The sequence below is a fragment of the Pipra filicauda genome, unplaced genomic scaffold (genome assembly GCF_003945595.2).
Source record: "Pipra filicauda isolate LSUMZ 115617 unplaced genomic scaffold, ASM394559v2 scaffold346_size766342_pilon, whole genome shotgun sequence".
NCBI classification, from domain to species: Eukaryota; Metazoa; Chordata; class Aves; order Passeriformes; family Pipridae; genus Pipra; species Pipra filicauda.
Window position 1 is genome coordinate 373,049 of NW_024104472.1, and position 25,316 is coordinate 398,364.

A 25,316-nucleotide genomic window follows, 5' to 3' on the forward strand; every position below is an offset into this window, starting at 1 on the left:
ATATTATGGATGCTTATAGATAACATTCTTGTTAAGAAAATATCTGTTGAATGTCTGACCTAACAATATATTGTGGATGCTTATAGATAACATTCTTGTTAAGAAAAACATCTGTTAAAAGTCTGACTTAACAATGTGTAATGTTTATGCTTATGTATAATGAATATTCATGAAGTAGCTGAAAATAAATGTAGAACAACTGTCTTCTTTGGCTGTGACAGGCGTTGGGAGTTGTTGAACCTCCTCCCTGATCACCCAGCGCTGAATTTGCTTTTATTATATAATAAATTCTGATTGGAAATCACCCGATTGGGTTTCTATTTTTCACATGTAGACAGTATATTCCATGACTTGCCAAGCAAAAGTTCAGGAAAAATGATAGGAGGTATGGCAGAAAGAGCCCTATGGGACTGTTGAAAGAAACAGCAGAAATTAAAACTCGTGGTACGCACCTGAAAGGGCTGCTCTGGGCTTGTACAACCCAGAGCTCGGTTTTGTACCTGCCCACAACAGCTGCGGAACCAGGACACAGCCGGCGACACACCCCACGATTTTGGAGCGTGATGCTCTATCCCTGTCTGGAGTTTAGAGGAAAACATTAATTTCGCTCAGTAAAAGCATGCCTAAAGCACAAAACGTTGGGGAGCCGGGGGTTGCTTTTTGCCCACTTATCTTTGCGTTCCTGCCGCTATTTCAAGTTTAAAATGTGTGAGTAACCGCAGGAACAGCACGCTGGAAGTCTCACTCCGGCAGCTTCATCCCAGCAGCAGAGCGGCGCTGACCCAAGATACATTCCGCTCCGCCCCCCAAAGGGCTGTCATCGGGGAGGACCCGAGAGTCACCTGGACCCGCGGAACGCCTTCGGAAGCCAGGAGCAGTCCCAGCTCCGGAGCGAATCCCGCCGCCACTTCCCGCCCCGACATCCCCGGACAGGAGCCGGGCAGAGCTTTCGCTGTTGATGCCTATTAACGGCCTCTTCTCCGCGGGGCTCTCGGGAGCTGTAGTCCCAAACCCCTGCCTTCCCGGCCCGGCCGCCGGGCGGATCCACGGCCTTCGAACTACAGCTCCCAGCGTGCCGCGCGCCGGGGCGGTGCCCGCCTGTGGCGCCGGGAGGCTGTGCGATGGCGGCAGGTTTGTAATCGAAGGAGAGGGCTGGCGGCCGGGACGGCGCGGCTGCGGGACCACCGTGAGGAGCGGCGCCGGCGCCAGGGCCGGGGCCGGGGCTGGGGCTGCCGCCCCGCTACCTGCGAGGGGCCGCGGGTCGGAGCTGTCGTGGTGCGGGTGCTTCGGGGCCGGGGGAGCAGCGGGCGCTGTGGGAGCACTTAGGGCGTCCTGTGTGAGGGCGGTATCCGTGTCCGTGAGGGAAGGAGGGCGCCGGGCCCGACCCCTCGGCTCGGCTGAGGAACGTGGCTGTGCTCGTCTCCCCACTGTCGACCTTTGCGGGGATTCCTTTGTCCCTCCTCTCCTTCCCGGTACGGGTCGGCCTGATCCCTGCCAGCTCCTGCGGTTGGCACCTCCGGAAGGTGCTGCTGCCGTGAACTTCCTGGGAAGATTCAGACTGGCAGGCGGCCCCCAGAGGGTGTCCGAAAGGTGACGGGTAAAACAGACCGTGGACCTTGAGGGCTTGAATTTGCCTCTGCAGGAATCTGCACCTCACTGGGAAACTTCCCGTAGCGTCACAAAACAGAAGGCAGTCGGAAAACATCTCAATAAGGGAATTGCGCTGTTTCTCCCAGTCGTGCTTTCAAACTCTGCTTGGAAGCATAAGCCTTTTTACAGTAGGAAACTTAAGTGAGAGCTGACATGAACTGATCCCTTGGGAACAAGGAAGCTTTATGGAGTTATTTCATGATCACCAGGACTGTTGAGCCTGGGCTGCTGTGGTTGCCTGTGCTTTGTCCCCTGCCCCTTCTTTCCTCTGTGTTTCCCCTGACACACCATATGCACAAGCAGAGGGTTACTTGCCCTGCGGCTAGTTTGAGATAGCAGGGCGGAGTGGCCCGGCTCCTGCTGCCACACTGTCATCGGCAGCAGTTCTGTCTCTTTTTCTTCCTAAGTGAGGAAGTCACTTTGCGTCTCCTCCCTACCTGAATTCATTCATGGTTTATGGTACTTTTAGGATATGTTGCAGTCTTCAAACTTTCTTTTGGATGGATTACAAAAAAAAAAAAAAAAAGTAAGTTTTTGGGATAAAGAAGCTAACAGGCAGCATGGTTGTAGAGTTTCCATGAGAAACAAAGGAATACAAAAAAATGATAGAGTTGAATTGAAATATAGGTAGTAAAATGTTTGTATTTAGACGGGCATATTTGAAACTTTGCATTAATATGAATGTCCTGTGGGGGAAATCTTTCAACTCATCACCTGTCTTCTTTTGTTGTAAGTGTTTAAAGGAAATTCTGAATCTTTCTCTGTACTACTGAAGAGAATAATATACACAGCATTGTAGTATTTGAAATTATATCAACTGCACTCAAATAAGACGATTAAGAGTTGGATTATGTTTATATTCTGCACAGAAAGTGTTTGTTACTTCTTGTCCAAATGCTTTCTATTGATTGTGACGTATTTTTATAAATACACCAGATTGGTTAAAAGAGGGTAGCTTACTGGGAATCTGTTATTGTAGATTTCTTATTTTGTTTATCTGCTTAATTTTTAGGTGCTAAAAGTAGATAACTGTCCATACCAAGTACCTGGAACTTTGAAATTTATATTGTCCTAACCCTACCTAACGTAACATTGTTATGTTAATGCTAATCAGCAAAGAAAGTGGAGTACCATTTACGAGATGCCAACTGTTGAAAATCCGAGTGGTGAACAGAACTTCATTGCACATTGGATGTTCAATAGTTCCCGTGCTGGAGTCTTGTTAGATCCTAGTTTTACAGGTTTGAACTTCAAGAAAGAAAATTTGTTACCTGGACCTGAAAATATCACAGCTTTACCTGCCGAAGTGTTGCATCTTTCAGACACCTGTTCTGTAAGTGATGACTCCCTGTGTGAAGAGTCTGGCAGCTCTCATACACTTCAGCAGTACAGCACTGGAACATCTTTTCCAGCAACAGCATGTAATGTGGAAAGCTCTAAACCAGACTTTGTCTGTGGTGAAGTGGATGGTCAGAAAAAATCCGATTACAGTGACCCACTCTTAAAAAGGCTTGAACAGGTAAAAGTCCTAGAGTTCCTTGACGTACACCAATTAAGATTTAGTTTTTTCCTGCAGATGATTTGTCATGTCTGGAAGTAAGCAAACTCCTTGCAATGTATAGATCACAGCAAGCTTAAAGAGCAAGTCCTAAGTTACGGTTACGTGCACATAAAAGTTGTTGTCCTCCTCATGATGTGCAGTTACAGAGAGTCTAACTGCCATTGTTTCCAGGTGGTGCGGGTTCCAGTTTAAAGCTAAATTGTTCTCAAAATCATTTTACCTTTAAAGGTGCACACAGTTTTACAATGTCCCATTGTTTCTTCACTTGAAGCTGTGGAAATGGGGTGCTGGTCATTACAGTGGTAGTATTTCACCACAAGTATTCACAACGTAGTGAAGTTGTATGTTCTTGTATCTATAGCAACATCTTTTGTTAGTTCTCAAAGTAGGTGTGAACACTGATATACCTGGTTCCGTTTAGATGAAGAGAGTTGTTAGTGTTGAATGTGCTAAAGTATCCAAGACATCAGGACAAAAAGATCTGGAATCATAATGCTGTGATGTTACTTACCTTTTTTTTCTAATGCAAGAATGTCAGGTAATCCACTGTAAGTGTCTGTATGTGTGCTTATAGCTCTTCCCAATTAATAGATACAAATTGTGTTAGCTGAAAGTGTTCAGCAGCACTTTAATAGATCTTACTGTTAAGGATTAAGAACTCTCTTACCTCCTTGTCCACTCTGCCAGCAGCTACATCGTCACTAATCTCTGTGTCTGTTCACTCAACTGGAGAGAGAGAGAGAGTGAGAGTGTGTCTCTAGAGTAGAATTCCACAACTTTCCTGGTGCTATAAAAGTTTTGTCCTGTATTTTACATGATAGGAAGATATTTATTCACTTTTTAAATATTGTCAGCAGTATCAGTCAGTGGCTAAATGACAAATATTAGCTGGTTAATTGGTATCTTAAGTTATTGACAATCTCTAACAAAAAAATAATCTGATGCTTGTCACAGCATGAGATTTTTTTCAGTTTGGTTTTCTGAGGATATTATTATCAGAACAGGTATGATTAATTTAGTAAGTGAAGGGGTTGGAGATGAGACTCAGGTGATCTTTGGATCTTGATCACTAGCTCACAACTTCTACTTGCATAGTGCCTTCTGTTTATACTGGGACTACAAGGGAAATTCAAGGGAATTTTTTTTCTTACCTGTTGAATGACAGTTGTGGTCCAGTTGTTGATCTGTGGAAGGAATTCATCAGACCTTTCCTTTGGAGGAGCTGGAACTAGCACATATGTATGGGTGAGAGATACAAAGATGGACACAGAGGCTCACCACCACCCATTGCTGTGGTTTGGTAGCATACAGAATGCCCTGCCTTCGTATGATCCTCAAAGTTGGTATTGAGGCAGGGCCAGGGACTCCTGCTGCACAAGAAAATGAAGATTGGATTACTGAATTTAATCAGCATTTTAATTCTTTTTTTTTTTTCAAGTAGCTTCATGAGTCTTAATGTTGCTCAGTGCTCTTTCCCCTCTCTTGTTCCTTTGCATCAGTATTGTTCACTGTAACTGAGACCTTGGAGAGAGGAAAGAAAAAAATCCACTTTTTCTAAAGCTTTAATTATTATGAAGTATTTAATACTTTAATAAAAACACAGCATAGTAGAAGTTGACATTGAAAGAGCAGGATTGAAATGTTTTTCCCATGCAGTAGAAATGAATGTTCTGATTTCTATTTTTTGCAGATTGGTCAGTTAAAGACTAGTGGAACTGTTAATTGTGCAAAGTGGAAATAGCATGTGTATTCTTAGATAGAAAAATTCTTAATTTTCTCTGTTACACTGGCCTAATGGAGCATCTTTAAAACAATAAATACTTGCTGTCTTGATGCTGCTAATCCTGTGGCACATTCTAAATAAACCTAGCCTCTAATACATTTATTTTTTTGTTTGAAAAGCTGAAGGAATTGCAACGACAGAAACAGGAACAGCTAAAGAAACAACAGATGGAGCAACTTCAATGGCTAATGGAAGAGCAGCAGAAGCTACTTAGCATGGTGTCTGGCCAGACAGCAGCTCTTGGTAAGTTGAGAAAAAAAGCACATGACATACTTCGAATAAACTGAAAAATTTAATCTCATTTTCCAGTTAAAATCTTAAAGTGTATTCTGTGTTCTTCATCTTAAGATTTGATTAGTCTTCATCTTTGACTTGATTAGTCAAGGATAAATGTTGCATTGCTTCAGTGCCTGAAAAATTGAGTGCTGCTGTCGAAGGAATACCGTCCTGTTTTTATAAAATGCCAACTGTAATTGTAACTTGATCAATATGCACTATGATGTGTAAAACAAAGTTACTTTCCTTTCTGATTAGCTGTTTCTCACAGTACTTTTGATTGCTTTAAACTTGCAGTGTAGCCAAATGAAGTTCCCCAGTGTTTGTGTTCACGCACATCGTGTTCAGGTAATGATCTGAACTAGACTAGAAAGCTGATCTGTATTTAAAAACAAACACTTGTAACCTGTATCAATTTTCCAGTCTTGTTTGCTGTGTGCACAGAGAGGGGACAGTTCTTGGCTGGAAAAAGCTTTTAGAGTTGAGTAGTGGTATTTTCTTCTCTTGGCAGTATCAGTCCAACCTGATTTAAATGATTTTCTGAGACACTTCATTTAGGGCTTATCTTAGGACAGCAAAAGCAAGATTGCCTAGTCACTTATTCTTGATCAGTAATGTAAGAATGGAGACTGGGTGATCAGTCTTGTTCCTCAGTGCCATTTCTTTTCTCCTGTGGAACAGTAGTGTTGTAATACAAATACAATGACACAGCCATTTTTTTCTTCTAATTTCAAGGCTATGCTCTAACAGCTGAAAGTCAAAAGCTAAGACCTGGGCATTCTTCAGGCTTAACAACTTTACTCCAATTGCCATCATCTGGATATCAGAATATCTTTGAAGACAGAACTCATGCTCCGATTGTTGCTTCATATACACAAGACAATGATTCTTTACCAAAGTTAAACAACAAAGAATGCACCTCATCTTTGAAGAACAGTCTTTCAGAAGTGTCTGCCTGTGAAAAGCCAGGTCCATGTGTGCCTATGAAAAGGCCAAATTGTTTGAACAACAAGGAAGACAAATACATTACTGGTTAGTCATTTATAGAAAGATAAATTGGTGGTGGGTTATTTTCCCCTTATAGTTACTGAGCATAATTTTATACTGCTTATTTTGAAGATCTTCTGATTTTTGTTGGTTTACTTGATTTATTGGTTGGTTTACTGACAGCTTACAAACCTCAGAGTGTTCCTGTTGTTGTCCATGGGAGCTTTGTTAAAAGCAGTATGAGACAAAAATCAAATTCTTCTCAATTTATACATACATATGTGGGAAACAGAAGCTTGATAAGAGAGCTCTTCAGTAGAGCACACATCAGAATTTGTCCACTTATTTTTTTAAGCCATACATTAACAATAGCAAAGAAGATAAACAATCAGAATGGATTATTTAAAGTCTGTGGAATTTTTTTAATGCATAATTGGATGTTCCCTTAAAAAGAAAGTGCAAATTCAAATAAAAATTAATTTGGGGAAATCTTAGGACTATTTTGTGTAGGAATTAAGATGACGTTGCCATGAAGCTGCCTTCTGGTTTTAATCTGACCTGAATGCTGGTTAAAGTATGTGCTGAAAACTGATTTGTTGTTGGGAGAAAAAGAAAATTCTGTTACTTTCATAGGAAAAAACATGTGGTGTCCAGAAAAAAAGATGGAACTATTAATGGAGAGTGAAGATAATCACATTGATTCTTTATGTGTGGGAACTGCAGATCTCTCTGAAAATTCCAGCGGAGGTGAACATTTGCGGACTAATACAGAGGAAAGGTAATTCAGACCATGCTTACCCAGTTCTTATCAATAACACAAGTTTGGTTGAATTCTGAGTCCTGATTAGAAGAGTCTGATACTCGCAACTTATGTAGCTTTCTCAACCAAGGATTCAAGTTTTCTGGATACTGTGGTGACCTGTAATAAGAAAGGCTCTTGCTTGAAATTGCTTGTGCTGTAAAAGATGTGATGTTGTGTATTGGAGGAAGAGGTGTGTGTGCAACCTGGGGTAATGCCAGCTTAGAAGCATGTTTTAGTATAGCTCAGTATATAAGCAGTTATAATTATTGTTCCCAGTTTATTACAACCTCCTATCCACTGTTAGGTGCTGAAAGTAGTAAACATGAAGGAGGAGTGTGACTGTGACCTTTTAGTCACAGATTGTTTAAAATGTTAAATGCCAGTTTGGATGGAGCCCTGAGCAACCTGGAGTAGTGAAAAGTGTCTCTGCCCGTGGCAGGGGGGTTGGAACTGAATGATCTTTAAGGTCCTTTCCAACTCAAACCATTTTGTGATTCTGTGAAATGTCTGTATATGGCTAAGAACTAATGACAGTGCTTGTGGCAGAAGCCTTCTCATGTATGTGGTCAGGTTTTGGTAGTGGGGGGCTAAGGGGTGGCTTCTGTGAGAAGCTGCTGGAAGCTTCCCCTATGTCTGGTAGAACCAATGCCATCTGGCTCCAGGATGGACCTGCCCCTGGCCAAGCCTGAGCCCATCAAGGATGACAGTGACACCTCTGTGATAACATACTTAAGAAGAAATAAAGTTACTGTGCAAATGAAATTGCAGCCAGAGAAGAGTGGAGAACATGTGAACAACAGTATAAACACCAGGGCCAGTGCAGAAGGAGAGGCAGGAGGTGCTCCAGGCACCAGAGCTGAGGTTCCCCTGCAGCCCGTGGTACAGACCATGGTGCAGCAGCTGTGCCCCTGCAGCCCATGGAGGTCCACAGGGGTGCAGAGATTCACCTACAGCCTGTGGAGGAGACCCATGCTGGAGCAGGTGGATACCTGGAGGAGGCTGTGACCCCGTGGGAGGCCCGTGCTGGAGCAGGGTCCTGACAGGGACCTGCAGACCTGTAGAGAGAGGAAAAGTGAAAGATACCCAAAACCTGCATACAATATATTTTATATATGTGTATTAACTGTTACAGGGGTTTGATAAACTGTTTCTCAAAAGATAAACATGTAGTGTTAAAGTGCATTTCTCAGATTAACCTAATGACTGAAACACCTCATGATTTGTCATCTTTTATGCATTACACCTTAGGTCTTTGAATAGCAGTGATGTTAAACACATTTATTTTATAGAGAATTATAAGAGTTGTTATAGGCTTATTTTATATATTTTTTCTTTAATTACACTAGACCTATTAAAGCTGCAATACATGAGAAGAAACAGACCTTTGAAGAATTCTTGGAAGAACAGATACAACTAGAAGAGCAGCGTTTGGAGCAAAACCAGAAGTTGCAGGTTATTTATTAATATTTTTAAAAACTTTATTCTTCTTTCTGTTTTGTGTCAAGATGTGATAGGTGCTTAAAAATGTACAGGGTACATGCTGGTATTGAAAGCTAACATGTTGCATTCCTAAAAATAAAACAGCAAGTGTCAAATACTCCACTTGTTTAAGTCTTTAGAAATCCAGCAGAAATGTACCATCTAAATTCCTACTCTAATGTGAGGTTTATTTGAAGAAATCTTCATACTGTGTGAGGAGCTTTTTAACATTTTGTGGTTTACTTTTCTTTACTCATTTTCAGGAGACAAATGGATCAGCTGTTCAAAAACCAGTGACCAAAAGACCCTTCCTGAAAAGAGGAGAAGGCTTAACAAGATTCACTAATGCCAAATCTAAAATTACAAAACTCGGAGAAAACACCTCAAAACTTCAACAAAGGGCTTCAGATGACAGAAATGTTATTAAAGTGGACAGATCACAAACACAGAAGAAAACTATGCCTCCTGGCAAAGAACTGGTTTCTGAAAATCCTTTTGCACCGTGTAAAAAATACAACCACCCCAATAAAGCAAAACATTGCCCTATTCAGAAGATGGTGGTACTCAGGAATCACAATGGAGAAAATATCTTGCCATTAGAAACAAAAATGCAATCAGGAAAAAATTATGATGGACAGATGAGAGATTATTATGCATCAGAAATTAATAACAAAACAGAAAATAAAGAGAACAGAGTAGAATTTGCTAAGTCTAATACTGGCAAAATCAAAGACAAATTGCCTGGCACAGAAAAGTCTCAGTTGTCTCAAGAGCTGGCCAGTGCCTTCTCTAATTCTAAACATACTATAGGTCACCCTGTAAAAGATTCAGAACTATCTTTTGAAATTTCATTTCAGAATAAGCTGGAGAACTGGGAAAAAGAAAAAGAAAAAGAGACTCTAGAATTAGATGAGTTTTTGTTTCTAGAACAAGCTGCAGATGAATTATCTTTCTCAAGTAATTCCTCATTTGTGCAAAGGGTCTTGGATCGAGATCTGCAAACTTTAAAAGGCCGTAGAATGTCTTCTACCCCTATAAAGGCAAAACAGCAGCAAGTAAAGGTGCTGGCTGTTGAACTCACAAATGAGAAAAATGAAAGGGCAGACTGCATAGCACAGGAAAATATACATAATAGCCCAGTTATGCACTCAGTCTCAAATTCAGGAGCAGATTCTAGAATGAAGGATCCATTGAATAAAACAGACAATGTAATATTTTCAGCTTCTTCTGTGAAAACAGCTCCTGCTTTAAAAAGTAATCACTGGATTGTAAATGAAGATGAGGGCAGCGGTGATACTACTACAGATTCTGAGAGTAGATTTGAGGCCACATTGAAGCATGACGACAAGGATGCTAAGACATCCTTTGTGAGCCATAGAGAAAGTGATCCGGAATTTTTTGATTGTGGAAGTTCTGTTACAGACATCAGCAAAGAAAGCATAAATGGAGATGCTGACCTTGGCTTGTCAGACAAAGATTGCAGTGCACTGTCAAAGCAAAAGATTAGAGGAGCTACAGATGATCACAGAAGTGTGTCATGTTTAAGGAGGAGTAAGTTTGAATTTGATGATGAAAGAACATGGAGTGATCTTGATGAAAATTATGTTAGCAGTGATTTACCTGAAAAATACACTAGAATACCTTCGCAGATGGACTTTTCCAGACAGAATGATTCACCTGTCCCAGATAAAGCAATAAAGAGAAAAGTTGCCTCAAAGAAAGCAGATGAAATGTCCAAAGAGTCTGCAGTGGACAGTGATTCAAATGGACCTCCTGTATCAAACCTGATGATGAAACTGTTTCCTTCACTGAAACCGAAACAGAAGGCAGGCTGTCACTTGGAACGTGAAACCAAATCGAATGTGGAACAGGATCCAGGAGGTGAGAGAACAGCAACTGGTAGGAAATGTTGAAGAGGACATATATTACAAGCCTTTCCTTCTAGCGCTTAAGCTGCAACCTGACATTGCACCAAAGGGTGGAAGTACAGACTTCTGCTGCAGGGAATGGCCCTATTCTCCCCTTACATCTCTGGTTGCGTGTCTGATGCCAGGTCTGATGATTATGCAGATTGCAGAATGACTATAATTTGAGATGCTGGAAAGCAGTGCTGCAAAAAGGGACCTGGGGGTCCTGGTTGACAGCAAGCTGAATATGAGTGAGCAGTGCCCTGGCAGCCAGGAGGGCCAACCCTGTCCTGGGGGGCATCAGGCAAAGCATCGCCAGCTGGTCGAGGGAGGGGATTGTCCCGCTCTGCTCTGCACTGGGGCAGGCTCACCTTGAATATTGTGTGCAGTTTTGGGCACCACAACACAAGCTATTAGAGAGTGTCCAAAGGAGGGCAACCAAGATGGTGAAGGGCCTTGAGGGGAAGCCGTATGAGGAGTGGCTGAGGTCACTTGGTCTGTTCAGCCTGGAGGAGACTGGGGAGAGACCTCATTGTTGTCTACAACTTCCTTGTGAGAGGCACTGATGTCTTCTCTGTGGTGACCAGTGATAGAACCCAAGGGAATGGCCTTGAAGTTGTGTCAGGGGAGGTTGAGGTTGGATACTGGGAATAGGTTCTTCACCCAGAGGGTTGTGGGGCACTGGAACAGGCTCTGCATGGAAATGGTCACAGCACCAAGCCTGACAAAGTTCAAGAAATGTTTGGACAGTGCTCTCAGGCACATGGTGTGATTTTTTGGATTGTCCTGTGCAGGGCCAGGAGTTGGACTCAATGATCCTTGTGGGTCCCTTCCAACTCAGAATATTCTGTGATTCATAGGAAAGCTGCTACTTCTACTTACTGTTTTCTGGAGAATGGATTGTGTAGGGTTGTTTAAAGGTACCTGCTAGATGTTTCAGGAAGAGGGGTAGGGGTTTTTTTACAGAATTTGAGAGTATTTAAGGATGAACGAGGTAACTGTCTACACTGCAACATCAGTATTTAGGCTCTTATGTTGCATACTCAGACTATTAAAACCCTGGGATTGTTAAGTAGGGACTGAACAGCAAACTGGGATGGCAAAAAAGCCCACAAAAAACCTTCCTATTATCAGCCTCTGCAAGAGATTTCACATCAGTGTTGAGTGTGAGCAGACATTGTTGTAAGTAAAACTTGAAAAAACTTACAACCGTAAACTTTCCTATTTGATATGCCTTCATACTGGTGCATATATATAGTATGTACATATACATACACATTTACCATGTACATTCATTATACTCTTATGCCTTCATTTTATTTCTCTGGTTTGATGTGAAGCCCTTCACATCCAGTTCCAAATATATGTTAGTTCTATGAAGATGACCGTTGTATTCAATACTTAAAAGTACTACAGGGATGATAGATCTACTCAATATTTGAGGTACTTCAGTAAATAATACAGAATGCTTTAAAACGTTAACTTCTGTGTTATTTGAATAAGTAGAAGAGTTTACAATGTTACTACTGTCTCTAAAATATTTTTTTTTTTTTTTTACAATTTTTAAGCTGGTATGTGATAATTGTTTTCTTCAGTCTTATGGATGCTGCTTAGATAACGTGCATCTGGCTGTGCTTTGACAGGAAATACTGTTCCATCCCAGCTACTGAGAGAGAGACTCACTGAATTGGAAACTGAAATAGAGAGATTCCGAGCTGAAAACACAACTCTAAGTAAACTCCGTGAAGAAAGAGAGCAGGCCTTGGCAAATATCAGGTAATTTTTAAATTAAACATTTTGGTTGCATTCACTTACATAGTGTGTTGCACACTGTCACGATGTCCAGTTAGTTACCAACAGCACAGGTAAACAATTCATGTGTATCAGTTACAGTGGAGATTAGTCAAGAGACTTAGACAGAAATTATAGTATTAAGAATCTCTGCTAGGTTAATATGTTACCATTAAAAGTTATACTTGAGAGAATTTGTGTACTTTTGTTCTGAGGGATAACACAGTCCTAAATTGGTCTTGCAGAACTGATCTTCACACTAACATGACTGATGCTTTTGCTTTGGATTGGATGTTTGTACAAACTGAGAATCTTTTAATTTGTACTGGGGCATTTATAAGCAACATACAGAGTAGAATAATTGCCTCTGATGACTTAAATGTGGCACACCTGTTCCTACCACAGCCATTTTTGTTTGGAAACAGTATATTGTGTCTTTGGCTGATGTTTGATTTGTGACCTTCTGCTATTGGCAGATTCTTTTCCCTGGTACTTTTAAAGGAATGGAATATTTAGCCAAATCTTTTCTAAATTCAGGATAACTTTTGTGACTAGAAGATATAAAAATATAAATTGTTGGACTCCAAACACTAACTGTGTGATAATTCTTACTCCTTAAATAAGTAATACCATTTATAGGTAAGTCTTCCTGGAGGTAATAGATGTTGGGTTGGAATCAATGACCACAAAATACTGAGTCTTCATTGTTTTTCTTAAAATCCAGATTTGAAGTAGATTTGGGCTAAAACAACAACTTTGTTTCATAATTATAGGAAAGAAATTGCAGACTTTGAGCAGCAGAAAGCCCAAGAACTGGCTGAAATAGAAGAATATAAAAAAAAGGAAATGAAAAAACTGCAAAAGGAGCGCAAAGTTTTTGAAAAATATACTGCAGAAGCTAGAGCAATTCCAGATAAAAAAGAACGTGATGAAATTCAGGTATAAGAACGTATTATTCTTCTAGTCCACACAGGAACATGGAAATTCAATTAAAGGCAGTCAACAACTAAGTTGTAACTTAGTTGAAAGTTTACAAGTGATTCCAAGATGGGAACTGGTAGCAGACATGGGTTAGGGGTGGACTTGGCAGTGCTGGGTTTACAGTTGGATTCCATGATCTTGAAGGTTTTTTCCAATCTAAATCATTCTAATTGAGGAAGAAAACTACAGTCTTCACAAGGTTGTTTGATGGTTTTTAAGGCAAAAACTCCTAACAAGCAAATCTTTTTGTCACATTTCCATAGTAAAAACTGCTCGCGACTGTGATAGAATGATCTTCAACTTTGAAACAAAATTACCAGAGTTAAAATATTAAGTTTGTAAGTTTTTATTCATGGTAGTGGATCAAAATGCAAAGTAGAACTGCACAGTTTTATTCTTAATGTTGTACAGTCGATGTAGTGATCTTCTACAATTTTCAGAGTTACATTTTTCATCTTCTGGTATCAGAGATTGTTTGTTCCTTCCTTGTCAGTATGTATCGTGTATGAGATGTACAGACAAGTCACATTAAGCACCACACAGGGATTTCCCTCGTCCTTCCCTACACATTTTCCTTACTTCAAAAGACTGAACTGACTGTGCAGATTTACGTGTGTTTTGTGTGACTGTGTCCTCCCTTGTTTTTCCTGTGCCAAGATTTTTGAAGGGCCCTGTCAAGGGTAGCCTTAATGATTGGATGTTTGTCTCAAGTGTATTTGTATGGCCAATCTATTAAGTGTAAAGGATGCCAAGAGAGCAATAAAAACAATTACTGTGATAGAAGTTGAGCTTATAAAGTTGGTAGTCTAAAGTAAATCTCTTTCAGGGAAGAAAACTTCTCCTGTCTTTCACCCTCTGCACTACTAAGTTAACCTTACTTTTTTGCCACTCTTATGCCTTTTTTGTGTGCTTGTATTTCTATTAGAAATTAAAAAAATATTTTGATATATTAAAAAATGAAAGCTCTTTAATTTTTAAATGTGCATTTTTCTAAGGCTTTAAAACAACAGATTGCAGAGTTACAGGAAGATTTAAAACGAAAAGAGGCAAAATGGTCAACTACCCATCGGCGCCTGAAAGATCAAATAGAAGCTTTAGTAAATGAGAATTTGGAGCTAAAAGAAGAAGTCAAAATTATGGAGAAGTTCCGTCTAGAAGCCTGGAAGAAAACAGAAGCTGCTGGAAGCAAGAGGAAAATAGAAAACTCTGCGATGGCTTTAAAAAGAGCAGAATCTGTACGTTATTAATTTTGGTGTTTTACATATATCTGTGTGAATACTCATGGGTTTTGTGTCATATACTTGGATTCCAATAGCTACAACTTAGCTGTTTAATTTACTAATGTGGGGACTACAGTAGTGGTGACAGAGAATTTTGCTAATGTCACATTCTTTCCAGATGTGAATGTTCACAATGTGCAACATCCCTTTTGTTGAGGAACTCATCTTAGAAATTCAAAATTATGCAGTTATAAGAGAAAAATCATTGGTGGGGTCTAACCTGCGACCTTCTGCCCCTTAAGGATCAACCACAAAAAGCAGGGAGTTCACAACTGTCTAAAGCAGTTATATTAAGTTTTGAAACTGTAACTATTATTCTGGATTGCTTGCACCAAATTAACATTCCATAGTTGTTGGTAGTGAGGGAGCAGATGGAGGAAGAGCTCCAAAGTGCAGCTTGGGCTACATCACATAAGCCTTTCTGCTGACCAAGTCTCAAAAATGTATAGTTGGTGAAAAAAGCTTCCACTAACTTTCATGTCATATGGTCAATAAATTTTGTTGATGCTGTATGAACAGTTTTATGTCACATAAACCACAGATACTCCCTTTCTTTTAGTGTCTACCAAATAGAGGCTCCAAAAGTCAAACTGCATCTCTGCTTCTTCCAATACAGAAGTGCAGCAAAATGAATGGCAAAAGTTATTCACAGGCAAAAGGTAAAAATGTTTTTCTGATCAGAGAATTCTGTTAAGTCTTTAAAACTAATCTGAATTTTTGCTTTGTGGAGTGCATCACCACCTCAAAAGTAGTAATGGGCTTGAGCATAGGGTAGGATTCTGGAGAAAGCTGTGATGAGACCAATCTCAGAGTGAAAATGCTTCTGGTCATATTTGGTGGTCTGGAGCATAGCAGAAGGTGTTTTCTGTAATCCAAAATGGCATTCATCATTTGTGTTCTCCAAGCTGTTGATTAGATCATGGAATCATAGAACAGTTTGGGTTGGAAGGGACCTCAAAGATCATCTAGTTCCACCATCTGGCCATGGGCAGGGATACCTTCCACTAGACCAGGTTGCTCAAAGCCCCATCCAACCTGGCCTTGAACATTTCCAGGGGTAGGGCATCCATAGCTTCTCTGGGCAACCTGTTCCAGTGTCTCACCACCCTCCCAGTGAAGAATTTCTTCCTAACTTCCACATGACTGTGTTGAGAGCATTGGAACTGCTGTGTCTCTTCTGAATCTTCTGTTATCAGGATCCATAATCATATGGGCAATACTGTTAAAAAGGTTGTATTAATCTTATTTTATTCATTACAAGGCGTAACTAAAAATGTTGTCTAAATTCCTGGGGCGAGGGGAGGGAGTCCTTTGTAAATCTACAGAGATGAAATAGGAGAAGAAAGTGTGTTTATGCCTATTGCAATGATTCTTCAGTTGTAGATTCTTGCTGACACAAGAAGCAATGGTAGTGACTGATTCTTTTACTGGCACATGCTGATTCTTTTAATAAATATGCTGCTTTCAGTTACTACTGCACTTAAGAAATGTAGGTGTCCTGTACAACTTGACCTCATATATAATTGTAACACTTAAACCATACTTTAATTTCAGTGTCCAATTTAACTGTTACATGTATCTGAGTAGGAAAACTTTCTAGAACACCTGCATCCGGACCTGCTAAGGACAGAAGCAACTCTGAGACAATAACAGCACTAGAAGATTCTTCTAAGACTTTTATGGTAGTAAGTCCTGATTTTTAAGGGGGAGGAAAAAGCCTAAAAGAAAATGTTATTTGTATTTAAATGAGTATCTGGAGGGTGACAGATAAGGCTGTTGACTCACCTTCTTATGTTCAACTTTTACGGTCATACCAGAAAATGGCTAGTCAATGAAGAGTGTTTTACTTATATCTAGTAGATGCATTATTCTTTGGCTCAGGAAAGAAAATAAACTAATAATTTCTTGCTCTTTTGAATTTTGCAAAATGTTTTACTGTTTAAGAAAGTTAAAAAAGATGGGTGTTTATATGCTCCATGTAGGGCAACTGTGCAAGGATCTTGTAAGTAGTTGAATTAATTCTTACATTAATTGCTGTAGGTAACATTCAGGCTTTATGGAACTTCATCATTTCATACCTTAATGTGGATTTCTTAAGGAAACTGAGCACCATGCTACAACACACCATTGAATTCCACTTTAGTTCAGACTACAGCTGACCAGGGTCAACCAATTATTGCCGAGTCTGAGTCTGTTTTACCATTTGAATTATACTAGGAATTGCTTAAACTCCAGGTTGTGGTTATGCCTTCCCACACTTGTCTTCCTCCCACAATGCTCCTTGTTTCCTAAAATACCTGTCAGCCTGGGGAAAAAATGTATACAAAGCTTGATTTAGTTTTTTTGTCATCTAAGGACATCTCTCCTAATGAAGCTCATGTGTCACTACCATCTGGTCCTGCATATATGGGCAGTGAAGAGATAGAGAGAGAAACTGCTTATCCTGATGGAAAGGTAAAATAAGAGCTTGGCACTCTGAAATTAAGGAAGACAGCTGTTATGAACGATGAATGACAACATAAAGTATGATGGCTCAATACTAACCTCTCTGCAACGTTTTCATTAGGTTGAGCAAGTTTTGAAAAATGGCTGTCACCTCGTATTTTTTCCCAATGGAACATGGAAAAAAGTGGGTTCTGATGGAAAGACTGTAACTATAACCTTCTTCAATGGGGATGTGAAGCAGGTTATGCCTGATCAAACAGTGGTATGTATCCTGCATCTTCAGGCTTTTTCAATAAATATCTATTAAACATATATAAAGAAACACTTATTAAATACATGTAAACACATACTTAAAATTTCTTACTAGTTATGTTAAATCTGAACTGTTTTCTGCAGATTTATTATTATGCTGATGCTAAGACTACACATACTACATACTCTGATGGCTTAGAGGTCTTGCAGTTTTCAAATGGACAAATAGGTAAAGAAAACATCCAACCCACCTGTCAGAATTAGTGCCCATAGATATCTATGTATTTGTGTAATAAGCATCTTGTCTCAAAATACATTTCAGAGAAGCATTATCCTGATGGCAAGAAGGAAATTACCTTCCCTGATCAAACTATTAAGAACTTATTTACAGATGGACAAGAAGAAAGTATCCTTCCAGACGGTACCATTGTTCGTGTTCAGCCGTAAGCTTTCCCTTCTGGGGTCCCCTGGCCTGGGGATGGGATAGGGGCACTGTATGGTGACAGATCTAGTTCTACCAGTTTACATTTGAATGTACTGTACTGTGAACATGTACTTACTGCTTGAGTTTTTGGGCTTTTCTTTTGGTAGCCTGGAGGAGACAAAGCCTGAATACCTGAGCGTATTGTCCCGACCTGGGAGACTTTTCTGATTTGTGTGTAATTCTAGAAAACACAGGAGAACAGGACTAGGAAGTGGGTCTGACTGACAGTGCTCAAAAAATCCAGTTTTAATCTTTTCTTGGATTGTTGCAGCAATGGATTTATTGCAGAGAAAGAGCAGTAGAGGCTCACAAGAAGCCATGTCAGTTTTGCAGAAACAGGTTTTTGAGTATGACCAGCTGCGATGATATTTAACAGATTTTTCCACAAATACTGTATTTTGTTAAAATTCTTACTTCATTTAAGCTTGCACAATTGCTGTTCTGAGATTCATCTTAAGCCTACGTCTGATCCTTACAAAGGATTGGTTGTTTTTTTTCCCCTTTAATGCAGAGACGGAAGCAAAACTATAGAGTTCAATAATGGCCAGAGAGAACTACATACATCACAGTTCAAGAGACGGGAATACCCAGATGGTTCTGTCAAGACTGTGTACATGAATGGACAGCAGGAAACAAAGTATGGCTCTGGGAGAGTCAGAGTAAAGGACAAGGATGGAAATATTATCATGGACACTAAGTTGTAGGCAGTGTCAAAACTGCTGAAGTGTTAAGACATCAGCAAAAATAATGTACATTTCTGTAAACAAGAAGCAAAAACCCTTTAAGCTTGTTGTGTATATACAGTGTTTATAGTTTTTACAAAATAAATTTATTTTTAAGTGAGTGCTACATCAGAGTTTTGCCAATTTTTTTTTCCCATTCCAACTTTTAAGGAGCAGTTTATTGATTCAGTATTCTGGCATGTGTGGTTTAAAGGCTGTTTTTTAAAATCAGCTGTCAGAGGAAATCTAACAGCTGTAGATTACCTTATTTTAGACAATCTAAGAGAAGATTCCTCAATCCAAGTCATGCTGTTTTAACTCCTGCTGTGGTGAAATACAGCAGGTGGCCAGAATTAAGAGCCAAGAGCCAGAATTAAGGGTATCAGTTTACTTACTGTTTGACTTAAAAATGAATGGCAGCACTCCTATTCAGTCAGCCTTAGGCTATTCATTTTCCTTTGTAATATTTTTTTTTTCATCTCTCAGTTAGGAGGCAACAGCATTCACAGACCACAAAATCTGTTCTATAAACTGCTCATCTATATTCATAAGGCTAGGACAGGTTGAGACTGGGGGACAAGTTAATTCTCCAAGCTACTCAGAAACACCAAAAAATTAACAAAGGTCATCTCATCCAGTTCTCCCACCTCACAGATGTTTTTAAGCTGACTTGTCTTTTAAAATTCTGCAGTACTTACTCTAGAAAAGGGTTGCTGCCAGGCTGGCTGCTCCAATTCCATTTCTGTGGATGGTGAAAACTTCATTTCATTCTCTTGCACAGTAGAAGGTATTCACTTTCTTCACCTTGTCCCTTCTGCTCCCCCCCCTTTTCTCCTCAGTGAAAGCAAGCTCTGTCCTTACTTTGTCTATGCCATTTTGTACTCATGGGGAAGCAGTGAGAACTGCTTGTCTAGCCTGGTAAGCTGCCTTCACAGCACAGCTGGGCACCACTGCTTAAGGTCAGCTTTGTACCCTTGCTTTCTTTCATGGGAGCTTGAGGATACAGATGTGTAAGGATATGTGTGTGTGAGCACAAACTGGAGCACAGGAGGCTCCCTCTGAACAGCAAGAGGCTTTTCTACTGTGAGGGTGACTGGGCACTGCAAGTGGTTGCCTGGAGAGGCTGTGGAGTCTTCATTGTGCATGCGTTTTCCTCCATAATCTAGACAAAACTTTCCACAGGGAGACTGAAAGGGGCTGAGCTTTGCATGTAGAAGATTTAGTACAATAGAGACATCCAAACAAACCTTACACACTGTAGCAGTAAAGGAAAACAAGCTTTCAGATGCATGCTGAACAAACTTTATTCCCTAAACTCTGAAGTGAAAGAGGTGTAACAACAGAAACAAGAGAACAGCAACAATGCAAACATGGTTCAGAATAAAGACAGTAGTGCTCCCCCACCCAAACTGTTTGCTCCCTATACTAGACTGGTGCTGGAGATGTCTGTCATCAAATAAACCTGAAACACAAGGAGGAGTTACGTCACAATAACAGAACTACCATCTTCCCTTCAAGTCTTCTAACAAGATACTAGAACAACTGTGCCTAGCATCAGCTTTTTATCTGCTTCTTTACCACTGTACATTAGTTCTACCTACTCCTGTGAAAAGGGTATCACAGAACAATACTTAGGACTCCATGGTCAAAAAAGATTGAGATGTGAATATAAAGTTTCACTATTTCAAGATCAAAGGATGTTTGGAACATTATCTGTAAACATCTATTAGAAGAGTGCTTATTAAATGGGAGGGAAAGAATACTAGGTAAGAGTCAGCCAAGAAATCTGAAAATCCAAGTCTCTGCTGTTCTCTATGGATAACACGGTGTAAAGCTCCTAATTAAAAATATTCCATGTTTGACTAGATCTATGGACATCCACATGTCATTCATGGATGTTTGCCTGAGTAACCACTGGCACCTGCCATTGAGATCAAATGCCTAAAATAAAATTAATTTTTATCATATGGGCAGAGCACTCTGCCACACATTTGCAAATTACCTTCTTCAGTTACTGGCAGCAAAAGCTCTTTATGTTGTATCACCTTAGGGCTCTTTGTTTCAGTACTTGCTAGTTCTTAAACCTGTAACTGTGGGTTTCAGTAATACTATGTAAATAAAATAATTTTTTTAACAGCTTTTTGTTTTATATTAAATACTTCATTAACAGAGTGAAAGTGGACAGAAGGGATTTTTTTAAAATAAATTCTAGTTGTCAACATTACTGGCAGTTTATACTTTGCTTTAAACTTCTGAAATCATCCTTCCAGAATAGTATGAACTTGTAGTTCATAGTCACTGTACTTACATGTCACTCATCCAACTCTGCAAGTCCCATTTCTATCAGTTTCAGATGAACTAGTTTTTTGTCATCTCCATACAAAGAAATGGTGACCTCTGGTGAAAGAGTCTGAAAGTTGACAGAGTTGACAGTAACAGATTTAAATCTCAAGCTAACCAATACTGAAAGTTATTTTACTGGCTATACTCACTGCTTAAATGGAACTGTCAATATACAGAGAGTACTTAGTTTTTAAGTAAATAAAACTGGTTTTAAAACAGCAAGAATGCTCAAAAACTTTTTGACTGCACGTTTAGAAAGAGCACCACATCATTTTCTCTCTTCATTAGCCTTCCTCCAAAGTAAATGGTTCTCAGTTTTAAATTATGAGGGTAAACAGTAAAATAAATACTTAAAAATTAGAGTGCTAGAAAGAATTTTAGGCTGAGCAAGAGCTAGGAGGGGAAAAAAAAAAAGAAAAGAAAAGAAAAAAGAACAAAGTGATTCTCACAAGTATGGAAGCAGAGAGACGTTTTCCTTCCACGCAGTCCACCATAGCCCACAATGCATTCAGGCTCCATTCTGGGGAATAAGGAATTCTTTTCGTGTTTTTGTCATCTGAAGCAGGTTTAAATCCAGCCAAGAGAACTCGTACTGCCTGAACAGGGTACTTCAGGAGACAGTAAGGTATGTGACGCAATCTACAACAAAAATGAGAAGTGTTTGTCCCCAACAATCCACCTGTCAAGCTCAACTCTCAGTAAGGATGTAAGGACAGACTGCTGTAGTAGGTTTACAGTGTGGAAACCGGGATCAGACTCCCTGCTCTGTGGTAACATGCCAGCATCAGACTGAACAATTCCTCTGGCAGGCAGGCCCAGGCCTTAGCACAGTAAGGACTTTGCACAGTAACTATCACAAAGCAGTCCAGCATCCTACAGACCTCTCGGCCCACCTGGCACAAACTGCCTCCCCACCACAGCGCTTGGGGAGGAGTCTCCAGTGCCTAACAAAGACCTGAGCACAGAAATCCAAGTGCAAATCATCACAGTGCAGGCTCCACAAACCTTCATGTCATGTACAAAGTGCTTCATGCCTGAATGTGCTCTAGACACACTACTGGAAATAGGTACCTTGGGTCTGTATTATCATCCCCCCATTCTTCTATCTCTAACCCAGAAGCAAAGGAATGGGGAAGCAGAGCAGGAAATGCAATCCTGAAATAAAACACACTATCTCCCACAACCCCAACAGTATGTGAAGCAGGAAACTGTTCAAATCCCATTTTGTCTTCAGCAAGGATTTGTAGATTCTCCAATGAACTCAAGAGCAAGTCAGTGTGAATAAGCAGTACATATAAAAAATATGTACATATGTACTATATATATGTATTCTATACAGGTGTATGATAGTACTATCTACACACATACATATATTCATTGTGAGTGTGTATACATATATACGTGTATATGAGACATTCAGACAAGCTTAGGGGACCCTAAAAGCCTGAGGTGGTTGATACACTCAGCTGACATCTGTGTGTCAGCACAGGAGCAGTTCTTAGTGTGGCTCAGTACCAAACAGAACAGGGATTTGAACTTCCATTTTCCACGCAAGCAGGGCACTTGCTTGCATGTATCTGTGTCCCACCCAGATACTCCCCTAGCCTTTTATCTTATTCCCCAGCTATCTTCTGTGCAGATTGCAGTTCTCACAGGATCAGAGGATTTTTTTTTTGTGCACCTTGTTTTGAGTAAGCTTCTTGGGTGCAGAAGCAGATTATACTCCTGAGCCTACTCACAGGTTAAGCAGAGATAATGGAGAAATCTGATCTTATAATAATGGGTTTTTCAGAACAACCTGAGACAGAAGCAGGTGCACAACCCCACACTCTGCAGACAGAAGTTATTTAACCAGCCAACCCACATTCTCTGCAACTGAAATCCAATGCTAAATTATAAAGAGTATATATGCAGTTATATAAAAATAAATAATAATAGATGTAAAATATTTATTTGCAAGTACATATTTAATAATGTAAGTGTATATATACATACACACAGACATTTTACATGCATTTTTTCTTATATATTTACCTGTTTGTTGGGGCAACTAAATAATTACCGTAGTCAACAAACTGAACCAGAATCTGAACAGGGATAAGCTGTATAATAGAGAGGAGCTTTGCCCTATACCATAAGCCATCCACATATTCTGCAAGGCAAGGCAGTTCTGTAAAAAGAAAAAAAGGAACACCGCAAAACACCCCAGAATACTCAATGCAGTACAAAATGAACTTGAAAATCCACTTTACTCTGTGACAGAGACTAAGTTTCCTTTTCTTTCTTAAATCATGGTATGATTTTGTTCTATGCATCCTCCAATTCTCTCTGAACTCTAATTCACAATCACCAGTATGCAATTTAAGTCAAGCCTCTCTACCTCACATGGCAATCATGAAAAATAACAGCAAATTGCTTGGTAAAGATGGTGATCCAAACAGTTTAATGTTAAAACTTCTCAACTTGGACTCAGTTGCACATTTCAGTTAGTAAAAAGATCGATGTGTAAGAGAACAGACATAAGTCTGCAGGACATGAGGCAGACGCTGCTTAAAACCTGAACCAGAATTTCACTTGTTAGTAGAACCAAGTACTAGCAGTAACTGTTTTCTTCACCAAGGTTTAGACCCACATACTTTACGCTACTTTAGACGCAATGGTTGTGGACAAGAGAATTAAAGCCCATTTTTTTGCCTAAATGGAGAAATCCAGAATTAAAGTCATGCTCCTTAGGGTTCACGTTAACTTCTAAACCTTGGTTACATCCTTTTCCATACACAACTTTTGTCTTTGGAATATTTAATAGCAAGGTTTTCACAGTTACAGCTTCAGTGACAGGCTCCTTAAGGGGAAAGTTCCATTACTACCAAATGCCATCAAAACTCAATTCATAACTTTAACAGTCATCAGAATTGAGTTCTGTCCACATTTTCCAGTGGATCAGAATTACACAAAACCCTCAATTTAATGACAAGTAAAAACATTATTATAGTGTATCATATGACTACAGTGCGGTGTTATTCCTTACTCTCAGAAAGTTTTATTTAAAGATGCATAGAAATATAAATATTCCTATTCTTCAAAAAGAAATTCAGGCTTTTGGTACATCCACATGAAACAACAGGGAAAATAAACACATTAATGTACCTTTTTCGAAGTTTGTTAGAAGAGGAAGAGACTCCACAATTTTATTGCACCACTTCAGGGCCGCATCAAGGCTCTCTGAGTCACTGCTGGCAGCTCCCTCTGTGGCAGACTGCTTTGTGAGGTTCTCAGAAGGATCAAGGCAAATATAAACCTACTCCAAGAAAAGGCCCTCATGTTACAATTTTTGCAAATGACTTAGAAACTTCAAATTCCGTTGGTGATCAACAATTATCAAAAGATTACTTGTTCCCATGTTTGAAAGGTTCAGCACATCCTTGCTCCCTTTTCTTCTCTATTTCATCACTCAACATTCAAAGTCCACATAGGAATCCTGTGTTTGATCAACGCACATTACATTCTGCCTTTTGTCTGGGAGACTACTAGAACTACAGAAAATTATGTGGGCTTACACAAAAATCACTATTGTTCTGCCAGATTAAAATCCAATGACCTAATTTCTTATCATACAGGGTAAGTACCAGACAGAAGCACAGTAACTCTTAAAGCTCCTTTTTAGAGAAATGATTAGTATTTCTCTGCCCCCACCCATGCAGGTATTTCAATTAAGAGTTCATTCAGATCCTGCCCTGCACAACCACCTGCATCAATAACTCAGGACCATTTTGGAACCTTTCTAATGCTCTAAAACTGTTAGCCATGTTCACCAGCTTGATGGGACTGCAACATATGCAAGATGTCTACAAGACTTACCTCCTTAGGAGACACCAAATGGGAAACTCTGACAGGAAAGGTATCTCCTGGAACAGGTAGTGGTGGCAACACGTATGAAGGCGAAACATGAGCGTCTCCTGCAAAGAGCACCTAGACCAAGACAGACTTCAGCTGAGCATCACATTTAGTAACAAAATGGAAACTAGCTTTGGTATGACTCTGGGTTCAAAGGAGTTACCTAAGAATGTGTATAATAATAAAAATGTGTCCTTGATGGAAAAAATATTACTCAACTTTTCCTTTCAACACTTATGAGGTATTTTTTAAAAAGCTTTAGCTAAAAGGTAAGAGAACTAGTTAATTAACGGTTTTAAAGCAAAAAATATATATTTGAAATTATATGAACATACTGACATGGTAACTAGATTGCTGTTAATTTAAAAATGTATTCCATTTAAAGAAAAAAAATTATAAAGAAAAACTAAAATCATAGCAATTAATTAGCACAGATAATCCTAAATGCCATGCCCCTGTGTTCCTGCAGTTTGCCAGAGCAAGTTATCCCTTAAGAGCGAGGCGAAGAATAAATGAACTCAGCCACCACAATTATCACTCTTTCAAAAAGGTAACAGATATTGTAGAGCACAGATACATATTTTCTCAGTAGCATAGCGTCCTCTTTTAGAACCATGCATTTTACAGTCTGAAATTCTACGTGTCATTAATGCATTTGGTTCACAACAAAATAAACCTT

At 39.7% G+C, this 25,316-nt stretch overlaps 2 protein-coding genes across 12 annotated transcripts in view; one reads left to right on the forward strand and one right to left on the reverse strand.

The window, feature by feature from the left end:
• The first annotated feature begins 972 nt into the window (after positions 1-972).
• Positions 973-18,527, forward strand: CENPJ (centromere protein J). 6 transcript variants are annotated; one of them, XM_027719245.2, is made up of 17 exons: positions 973-1,131; positions 2,663-3,169; positions 5,114-5,237; positions 6,006-6,302; positions 6,891-7,035; positions 8,406-8,511; positions 8,802-10,419; positions 12,089-12,221; positions 13,010-13,175; positions 14,213-14,452; positions 15,057-15,156; positions 16,085-16,182; positions 16,853-16,951; positions 17,064-17,204; positions 17,339-17,423; positions 17,517-17,637; positions 18,190-18,527. In XM_027719245.2, exons 2-17 carry the CDS (start codon positions 2,792-2,794, stop codon positions 18,380-18,382), a joined length of 4,044 nt encoding a protein of 1,347 aa, XP_027575046.1. In that variant the 5' UTR covers positions 973-1,131; positions 2,663-2,791; the 3' UTR covers positions 18,383-18,527. The 6 variants fall into 6 exon arrangements, with proteins under 6 accessions (XP_027575046.1, XP_027575048.1, XP_027575051.1 ...); XM_027719247.2 differs by having other exon boundaries at positions 16,085-16,179; XM_027719250.2 differs by having other exon boundaries at positions 17,517-17,615; positions 18,190-18,296.
• A 1,152-nt stretch (positions 18,528-19,679) lies between these two features.
• RNF17 (ring finger protein 17) overlaps positions 19,680-25,316 on the reverse strand; it is a 41,840-nt gene continuing 36,203 nt past the window's right edge. For all 6 annotated transcript variants that reach the window (XM_027719220.2, XM_027719213.2, XM_027719217.2 and 3 more), the window contains 6 exons: positions 24,602-24,712; positions 23,891-24,041; positions 22,778-22,913; positions 21,193-21,382; positions 20,709-20,810; positions 19,680-19,862 (listed from right to left, as the gene is read on the reverse strand). In XM_027719220.2, coding sequence (XP_027575021.1) covers positions 20,712-20,810; positions 21,193-21,382; positions 22,778-22,913; positions 23,891-24,041; positions 24,602-24,712 — 687 coding nt within the window. In that variant the 3' untranslated portion in view covers positions 19,680-19,862; positions 20,709-20,711. The remainder of the gene's footprint in view (positions 19,863-20,708; positions 20,811-21,192; positions 21,383-22,777; positions 22,914-23,890; positions 24,042-24,601; positions 24,713-25,316) is intronic.

Coding starts and splice junctions, on each gene's coding strand:
- CENPJ (XM_027719245.2), top strand. CDS start 2,792: ATGCCAACTGTTGAAAATCCGAGTGGTGAACAGAACTTCATTGCACAT. Junction 14,453..15,056: donor CTTTAAAAAGAGCAGAATCT/GTACGTTATTAA, acceptor CCTTTCTTTTAG/TGTCTACCAAATAGAGGCTC. Junction 16,183..16,852: donor CTTCTAAGACTTTTATGGTA/GTAAGTCCTGAT, acceptor TTGTCATCTAAG/GACATCTCTCCTAATGAAGC.